This window comes from Haliaeetus leucocephalus, unplaced genomic scaffold (assembly GCF_000737465.1).
Source record: "Haliaeetus leucocephalus isolate CR32 unplaced genomic scaffold, Haliaeetus_leucocephalus-4.0 Scaffold848, whole genome shotgun sequence".
In the NCBI taxonomy this organism is placed as follows: Eukaryota; Metazoa; Chordata; class Aves; order Accipitriformes; family Accipitridae; genus Haliaeetus; species Haliaeetus leucocephalus.
In genome coordinates this window covers 17,971,942-17,982,238 of record NW_010973284.1, presented here as the reverse complement: position 1 = coordinate 17,982,238, position 10,297 = coordinate 17,971,942, and the positions used below count along the sequence as shown (strand labels likewise).

Here is a 10,297-nt window from a genome sequence, read left to right as displayed (position 1 = left end):
GGAAAAGAAAAAAGGGGGGGGGGGGGGGAGGGGGGGACGGGACACACACAGGATCGGGGAACTGGCAACAAGCATTCTCAATGCTATGTAATGCCCAAAGAAAGTTTTCAGTGGTAGGGCAAGCAACCATGACAAGTTGTTTATTACTTATTGGCAGAAGCATGCCTTGCACAGTGAAAGCTGAACTGGTAACATTCATAAAAATGAAGCCCACCTTCTTAAAAGTAAAATTTATCCCAAAACATTTAAGACTGGATTTTCAGAAAAGAGAAGAAATTAACACAACATTGGTTATTACTGCTTTTCTTGAAAGCCAAGAGAACATGTACTGTTTCTACCTTTGATTATCCAGCCAGCGTAGCCTAACACTTACTATTTCAATAATGGCAGTAATAAAGTGTGTGTGTGTGTCATATACTAAATATGCATGCACATGCACAAGTGAATTTTTCAAAACATTTCTGAACAAGTGAAATTTAGCTTTCAGAACAGTTATTAAGAGTTTTTGGCACTGTATGAAATCTTTCTCCCTAACTTTAGTCTCTTATTTGCCATTTTAAAGGGTACTTCTCAGCTGGAGAGACACCATTAAATTGCACTTGGGAATAGAAAACCACAACATTTAAAACATGGGAACACAACTTGTTCAGAGACACTGAAAAGGTGAATTCAACTACTGTTAGAACAACAGCTTCATTCTCTAACAAATTGTACCGACATAATCAGTGTCCATAAAGGTTAAAAGGTTAAGTCAAAAAGACCAAGGTACTAAAAGAATAACATTGTCTTGCAGTAGCAATGGAGTCTGTGGAGATAAGAGATAAACAAGTAACCCAAAAGATCCCTCCCTATACAGCAGGAGAAAGACAAAACTGCAGAAAACTGGGAGGGGGCAAGGGGATGTTGGAGGGGGACACCTCACAAGCCAACTAAATACTGCTGAGGAACTGTTATTAAATGGAAGCTTATTGCCAAGTAGGTATTTCATCAAGTAGTTTGGCTTTCACCAGACTTGAAAAGCCTGATCCAATTCAAACCTCTTGCTGCTATAACTAATAAAAATAAACATGCACTGAAGAGCATAATGATACAATATCTACATTGGGAAAAAAAAAATCACCATGAGAACAGCATGACTAAAACAGTGTTAGTATTAGTTCATTTACTAATCAAGTTATAGCCTTAAATATATAGTTTTAAAAAATTAAAAAAAAAAAATCAGAAATCTAACGTGAATATTCATTATATTCAACTCAAGACTACCAAAAAACCCCCCTGTCCTGTAACAGCCGTTGCACAGATGCAAGCCTTCTTTGGCTCTCCACCAAGGAGAAGAAAAATCCAGTTTCCGTATGACATCAGCTGTCTACTTCTAAACAAAATCTCATCTCTACAAATGGCATTCAAAGCATTATTCTCCTAAATAGGATACTACACCCTAAACATAGTTGATACGTAAGCCACATCCCTGTTGCACAGAGTTCCTTCAGTTTAGCATAAATGAAGTTGTTGAAATTGAATGCTTAACAGTTGACAAAGCCTATAAATGGCCATTATCTAAACAACTTGGGTCCCTGGCATTTTTAGTTAGAAACTTCTATTTTATTAAACACAGAAATAGAAACCTATACACATATATAAGCAACAGAATGAAGTGCAATGTACACAAGGAATACTGTAAGTCCATGGCATTCAATTGTTAAAGCTATGAAGATGTAATGCTCCCAAGTAGTTTTTGCAGAAAAACTGATCTTAAAGTTCAGCATAACTCCTAACAAACAGTGAATAACTAACTTCCTGCTGATAACTATTTTTGAAAACATATCTTAATGAGATTTCATCCTAGAGTTTTTCTCTGCGCAGTTTTTTTTTTTTTTTGAGAAATAAATAAATATAACCTAAAGCGTTCTGAAGCCAAAAACACGTAATTGACCTTGAAAATGTATGAAGCCTTTAAATTAGATGTGTAATTTTCCTTTACAATAACCTTCTTTCATATTCACACAATCTCCTAATATAGAAATGTAACTATGTGGCTATGGGCAAAGATTTTGCATACAATAAAAACTTGCTTTCACCTATTATTTCCTGGAAAGAAGGGGAAAAAAATTTTAAAAATTCATCACAAGATGCTGATGATAAATCCCTGCATATCAGCGTAGCGAAGTAATTGATAAATAAATATCCTTTCTGCAGGAGTCAATATCTGTTTCATAACTGTCAGTACACACCACCAACCAACTAAAAAAAAAAGTAAATACTTAGGCTTTCCTGAAACACTTATTTCATCCTCCAATACAATCAGTTTATACATTAAAGACAAGAAGCTTACTAACAGTATTATTCATTGTTGTTGCTAACATAGAAAGTACTTCTGTCACATTAGCTAAATATATGAAATTTAACGTTATCAACAAGTAGAACATAGAACACATATCCACACAAGAAATACCTGTCCAAGAGAAAGGTAATGGAATTATGAAGATATCTAGTTTACAGTTGTGGATTATGACCAGAGAGAAAGATTAAATATTGCAGTGGCTACTAAACACAATCGTTTGCATAAAACAATCAGCTAAGGAAACCGCAGACAACCACAAATTGGGAAAGTATAACAGAGAACATTGTGGTTTTGCTTCTGAGGTTCTTTCCTTAAATATATATATCCAGCCTGATGTCACAGATAAAATGTAGGAAGAGGAGACTTTTGGTCTGATCCAGTGACAAACTTCTCCACAAGTGTCAATAGGTTCCCAAAACAAGAAAAACAGGACCTTTGTGTTTTAGTACAGACATCAAAAGTTCAAGCTAAAGATAAAATCTGGAATTTAAAATGTTTGAAAGAGCAAAAAAGGAGATACTACATTCAAAAATAAGATGAAAACATGAAGAACGTGAAGTACTCTGAAGTCTGCATTTGTTAACCTTAAAATTAAAGGGTTTTGCTGTTGTTTTGGGGCTTGGCGGGGGAAGGCAGAGTATGTTCTGCAAGACTTTGTACTTCAACATACTTTATATACCCCATTATCCTTGCCTTGCTAGGCCACTACTACATGTGGAAGCTTTACCACTTGAAGTAAAGCATTAACCAGTAGTAATAGGTGGATTTTTACCATGGACATGGGCCACATGCAAAGGAAAATCTTGACCAATCAGTAATAAAACTATCTTATTGTACAAAGAATACCACCTCTCAGGAATTTGAACTTAAGTAAGTAAACATGGCCAAGCAATTAAAAAATTAACTACACAGCTTCTAACTGGCAAACCTGCACATAGGCTGCCCCTCTGTTTCCAAATTCACTGAGCAGCACTGAGTAAGTTTTCTAAGCAACTACCATAGCACACTTACAATATGGTATAGTGGCTGTTCAATGTTGCCCAGTCTAAAACTAATGCACTTCCCTTTGGCCTTTAAAATATGTAAAAATACTACAGCTAGAGTGAAATGCAACTGAAGTGGGACAAAAATGAATTACCATGGCATAGCGATGCAGACAGAAATGAACTAAATTAATAATAATAGCCACATTTTATTTCTCCCATCCTGAGGTTGAGGGGTTTGGGTTTTTTGCGTGTTTGTTTGGTTTTTTTTTTAAAGTTTCTTAATTTGCAAAAAGATATATTGTTCAGACATTCAGAGTATTAAAATTTAGTTCATCCACATGCACATGCCCAAGTATATCTGCAGAAAAATGTAAATTATAGTCTATTATTAAATTATTATACTTTCCAATCGCATGTACTGTACTTCTTCAGATCTTTCCAATTACTATTAATTGTAATCAATTTGCAAACTTCAGAAGTAGATTACCTATGTTTAGACATCATTAATGTTAACTAATAATCAATTTTACTTAATGTGCCATCAAAACCAGCACATCTATGTTTATTCCCCAAGTTAAATACAGCACTTGAAATATTATTAGCTTGTATGCCTCAGTGCTAAATATTCTGTTAATACAATGAATTACCTATCAAAGTCACTGTTAACATTCCCTGCTAATATAGTAAAAATAAGATCAAGATTAATAGTATCGTTTAAAGCTCCAGGAGTTTGGTGAGCTCAGCTACAAAACGATTTTTGAGATGTTTTCACTGATTCAACTTCAACACACAAATGTGAACAATGAAATTGGTGGCAGCCATAGTTAAAAAAACCTGCCAATCTTTCTTCTTCATCCATTGTCTTTGACAAGCCAAGTTTCATAAAACTTTCATCAACATCTTTCACTTTTTATCTACATCCCTTTAAAATTTTAATTTTTTTTGGTGTGGATTTCAGCAATACAGTTCATGGCATGAGCATCTTCATATATATATAACTGTTCCTAAAACTTCCATTAAGCAGTCCTCCACCTGAAAAGAAAAAAGCCTCACAAGAAGTTCAGCATAAAAGTAACCCATCACAGAAGAAATGCCTTTTCTAGTTCTTAAAGAGAAGGGACTTTCTTAGACTTAAAAGCTGCAGAATAAGCAACTGCAGTTATGTATTTACTGAACACACAGCACTGAAAGGTGAAAACAGTTGTTTATGTACAATCATTTACAATGTGCATAACCAATGTCTTGAAAAACACCCAGAGACAAAAATATTTTTTAAATATCCTGGCTTCAGCTCTGGTTTCTCAGAATCCTGTTACCAAACCATAGTTTACCTAAACTGCCTTTCTAGTCAGTCTGCTGTGCACCAAGACAAAAAAAATGAATTCACAGATGTTTATGACAAGGTTATGCTCTCCGAAGAGATCGGAACCAAGCAAGATTATAACAGAAAATGAGAACAGACAATATTTTCAGAAAAGCTGAAGGAAAACACTGGTAGTGGTTCAAGCAGTAGTAGAAGGCCTGTGGTTCTGACAATACAACTTCAACATATCAATGTCAGCTGGTGCTAAAAAGCTCAGAAAATTAAACATCTAACATAAAAAAAGAGAACTTATTAGAAAAGTTTAGATATTTGCTGACCTGGAACCTTACAAGCTGTCCTCCCTTGCAACAAATTCTGACCTAGTAGATGGGATTCTTCCCTCAATGTTTACAGAACGATTTTCTGCCATATGGCTTATAAACTAATTCAGGAAAAAAAAAATTGTATATTTAAATATAAATGCTTGACTGAAATGATATTCCACAACAACGACAGTAATCAAATTATGTCCAAAAGAGGAGATATAAGGGTTCAGAATTAAGTGGTAAAAGAACTCACAAAGAAGTCATCCTCAATTATCCAAGTGTAAATTTCTTTTAGGGCTGTTCTTTTACAAAAGACACACAAAGTACTTAAGACAGTAACTTGTAGTGAATATTAATATAACATACTGTCAATTTCCTTTCATCTGTACACACTTGAAGATTGATACTGATGACAAAGCTGTTTAGAAAATGCTCAAGGACCAGCCCTTGTATTTTGAGCAATGTCCTCTGGACAACAGTCCAACATGCTAGCATTTTCCTTAATTCCATATTGTTTATCAAATTACCAGTGGTTCAAACAATCAATAAGAAAGCAAACCAAATGTTTGTCCAACAATTTTGCAAAAATTTTCTTTCACAAAAAAACAGGGAGGGATTCATATGTAAGACTCCCTATAGGGCAGAGAAAGCATGCATCTTTCATGCCTTTCTCAGACTAAGAAAAAGAATTAGAGCAAGAGTATTCATAAAAGCATTAAAGTACTACAGTATTCTAACTGAACAGCAGCTGAATACCAAAAAAACCTAATGGAACTGTTACCACGATAAAAGGGTAGGATGATCATTTTTAAAAAACTCATCTCCTTTCACCCCTGAAGACGCAGCCCCCAGTTCTACCAAAACCACCCACTTCCGTGATAAGGCCATTTTTTTGACAACTTAAGCAATTTGGTTTAGGTTAATATTTCTATAGCAGAGCTTCAGAAAGAAATGAGGCTGTGATTCACAAGTTTTTGCTCTAAGTTTAGGCCTGCTAGGGCACTGCTAGTGACAACTGGTTTTTCGATTGTGTATGCTTTTACCAATAAGGCTCAGAGGATTACAAAACAAACTGTGTCTTTCTTCTGTTCATCTAGGTATCTGTTTGGAAAAATATGTGATCAGATGTTGAAAATATCGAGGTAAAAACCAGAATAGGTTTCTACGTACTCCAGAAAACAATGACCAGGTCTCATAAAATCATGACACTTCCAAACTCTAAGAATGAGAAGGCAAGAACAAGCATTAGTTTTAAGAATTACAATTCAGGCAGAGTTCTACAACATGTCTCCTTTACAAAGAACTTAAATCAATGATTACAGATTCTCTTAAGCCCTACAAAATCCAAAGAAGATTCATCACTACCATGCCTTGGCTACATCAAAAAAACCTCTGTTCACAAAAGTTTTAAATTCTTCCAAAGAGAAAAGTAACAACAGAACTGAAGCAAAAGGAGGACATTAATTTGGACGTAAAGAATACTTGAACTCATTTGGCTTCAGGAGATGGGTACAGAAAAATTAACACATGGGTTTCCATTTCAGATCTAATTACTTCCGAGTCTACAATCTGAACTTGTAAACTGTGCAAGTCTGGAAAAAGTACTTCCAGACTCACAATAAGAGAGATATGGGAGGATATATTCAGAATAACACTGAACTGTGGATTTAGCCCACTCTACAGGGTTTTTTTAAATGCTATTTTACAAAGGCAGGCAGGCAGAAGAGAAATTTGAAGGCAATCCCAAGAAACTGCTCAAAAACAAACAAAAAAACCCAACCCAAAATGTCCCCCTTTCCACTGACCTCTATAGAGAATGACTTAGTTATAATACTGCATTCAGATTGGGGTTTTTTGTTTGTTTGGGACTATTTTTCCACCAACCTCCTTTATATATTGCACACTAATATGAAAACTTTTATAACAGGCAACTGATACTACAGAAACCAAGCCACTACTCAGAGCACTGTTGCTTGTTAATGAGATCATTTCTGAGAAGTCATTTATGGTTCTGTATGCCTAGAGACATATCAAGAGATCTTACTTGTATAAAATGTAAAGAATAAATTCACTTGAAAACTCTTACAAATGCTTTTTCTTTGATAACAAGAAAAAAATCCCACAAACCAACACAAAACCCAAACCCTAAATCAGCTTAAAAAGGGGGGAAACAAAACCAAGGTGGGGAGGAGAATCTGTATTTGCTAAAATACGTCAAACTCCCAAGTCCATATAATGGAATCAAAGCACTCTTTTCCATTTTAAGAACTTTTTGAGGAGAAAAGAATTTCTATTTAAAGTTTGAGCCTTCTTAGACAAGTTTCTGTATTTTTTCTGCTGAAAACTCAAAATTTTAATAATTCATAGATCAAATTTTGTTTTCCCTTTAGCTTTTAATTTTTTTTTCCTTCAATAAATTAACTTACATTTAGTTTTCCTGAACTAAAAGTTTCTCTCAAAATACATGGAAAATTTGGTAACATTCAGGACTTTGTCCTGGTAACAGTGCTTCCCGCCCCCCCCCCAGCCAAATTCAAACCCTCACACACACAACCCAAGCTCCTTTTCACTCTAGTTTCTCATTTAAGTGAAGCAAATTGCTGAAGCACTAATATCCAGCACTGCAGACGACATCAAGAAAATGAAAACAAGAACAGGGACCTCTTTCAGAACCAGAAGGAAGAAAGAAAAGCAGGGGAGATTAACAGATGTTCTGGAGTTCTCAACTGGCTATGAATGCACTGCACCGCATTTTTGATCTATTCCAAAGAAGTATCATCTCTTCACCTTTGGTTACAGAACTGCCAATGGAAGTGGTTCTCCTCTCTTCTGCTGCCATTCTCCTCCACCCCACAATGCACTGAATCTAGCAACTGTGCAGCCACATGACTTATCAGTTAAGTTGCTCCAAGGAAAAACTACACTTTTTAGCAGTACAGTTTAATGCTGGATTAGCTCATTCTGCACATCTATGAGCACTCCAACACAGAGAGTGGAGCAGAAACATGTGGCATTGGGTGTGGGGGGGTTCTGCCTGTGCTAAGGAGGTAGGATGAGAAAGCACAGAACTACCCATTCCGGCAGCTGCCACCACAGCACCCCAAACATAACATGAAATTGCACTCTGAATCCCAATCTTTACTAGATTAAAAGGAAAGAGTCTGCTACTAGTATCAGCAACTATAATGCTCAGCAGAGAAATACGGTAAAATTGATCAAGCATATTAAAGCAGTGAACCAGGCAACTATTTGGAAAGCTAAGCAAAACTCTGCTGCCATGAACCAATTCCTTCACATCAGAGGGGAGGGAGGGGAGGGAGGGGAGGGAGGGAAAAAGAAAAAAGCAAGACCCCTGAAGTGAGCTCTCCAAGGGAACTCAATGCACGTTCAACATACAGCAGCATTAACTGCAATAGAAGGCATTTCAGTATGTGCCAATTCGTGAGAAGCCCTTCCATCTAGCACCACCCAAAATTTGACTCAAGAACAACACACTCACTTTGCACTGACATTCTGAGATTCTACCACTGCAATCTCAGACTGAAGCAGCAAAGTTAAGTTTCCTGCTTTAGCAGTCTAAACTAGAACAGAGCAAAACTCTGTTTTCCTGAATCCATATTATATTATGACACTTGCACAGGGTTCTTCTCTGTAATGCCCAGACTCACAGATGTCTATGTGTGAAAAAGCTGATGTCACACAGTTGTTAAGCTGTTTACCTGTGCTTGGTAGTTGTGATTCCTTACTTTGAAGGCGGCTGTGCAAGGCAAGTGTAATTTTTCATCCCATCACCCACCAACAATTTAGTGCACAGACACCTGAAAGTTGCCTCTTGTTTTCTGGGATTATTATTCTCAGATACCCAAGATTTGTGAGTATATACCAGGTCACTACAGTCTAATGCATGCCAACAGTTTATCTCTCTATAGCACATCGGATTCTTGTTTCAGTGTTCTCCCCTTGTAAACAGGAAATTAGTCCAAGTATAAATGATAGATTTCTCCTTTGAAAGGGCATCACTTACCAGTAACTACCATGCTGCTCATGTTAGAGTTCGGGCTATTGAGTACACTGCCTGAAAGAAGTTCGTCAGATCCTCTCTAAAAAGAAAGAGACAGTAAGAGAGTTTTTTTCCTCTATTTTGTGATTTTTAAAGATGATATTAAAAATGTCAGTTTGACAGGGAAAACCTTTAGAAGAACGTAAGCAAGCATAACCAAACCTATTCAGATTTGGCAGACTTCCTCTTTTCAGATAAGTGCAATAACTTGAAATCTAAGTAAAGCAGTATATTTACATGGCAATCTTTGAAATGAGAGCAGCTTAAGCACAGTTGTTTCACCCACCACTGAAGCGGAGCCACCTCCAGACACAATGAGAACTGCTGAACAGTAATTTTGTCCAGCATTTCAAATTAAAATATTATGATAATTAAATATATTTAGTATATTTCAATAACATCTAAATTAACATGTTTAAATATTTTAATATACATATATTAAATTACTATATCTAGCTGAAACTATAAGGGAAATCTATACAAATAGAAATATGGAGTTTAGCTCAATTCTAAAACCCCTATTAAAAAAAAAAATTTAAAAAAAGACTCATCTTCCTTCATAGGAAACGGTCAATTTTCATTTTGGGGGCATTCATTTGTCCTGCAAAACACAATTTATGGCAGGGAACTGCATCTTCATCGTAGTTCTTAAAACATGGTAAATATCAATTAAACAGTCTTTTCAAAAATTACTCGAAAATGGGCTGCAAAAATCAGAGGAGGGTTTATATTGAAAATGTACAAGATAGAATTTTCTATCAAATTACTTGTGAGATGGGCATTTGACATAGCTGAAGAGGCTTTTGCTTCTTTTCATGCCTTTTTTGGTTTTCCCTTTTTTCTTTTACCCTCCAACCCCTTCTCAATCCCTCAAGACTTCCTCTCTCAAAAAGCCCCCAAAATATTTAGGTGATCCTTCATTAAAAAAAAATTTAAAGGGGAATAAACCTGACATCCTTTGCAGATTATCTTTAATTTCTTATTGGTTCTTTCCCCACTTCAAAAGTATTTCCCCAGCACCCGTAACACTAATCCAGGTCACTGCTAAAACAGAAATGAGGAAAGAAAGCAGTTACTACCCATCTTTACAAAAATAAATGTTTTTCATTCTGTTGTGGATACTACAATAGAATCTCAAGAATAGTTAGTGAATATGTTTTACAGGGCACCTCAATACTGCATACTAAATTAACCTGAGGATATCACTTTTCTAGGCAGCACAGTTGCAAGATGCATAAAATCAAACCTTTACCATTTTACCATAGTGTACTGTATGTGTGC

At 35.8% G+C, this 10,297-nt stretch overlaps 1 protein-coding gene across 3 annotated transcripts in view; it reads right to left on the bottom strand.

The window, feature by feature from the left end:
- PTBP2 (polypyrimidine tract binding protein 2) overlaps positions 1-10,297 on the bottom strand; it is a 54,885-nt gene that overhangs the window by 30,679 nt on the left and 13,909 nt on the right. For all 3 annotated transcript variants that reach the window (XM_010582671.1, XM_010582672.1, XM_010582673.1), the window contains exon 3: positions 8,981-9,056. In XM_010582671.1, the coding sequence (XP_010580973.1) occupies positions 8,981-9,056 (76 nt within the window). The remainder of the gene's footprint in view (positions 1-8,980; positions 9,057-10,297) is intronic.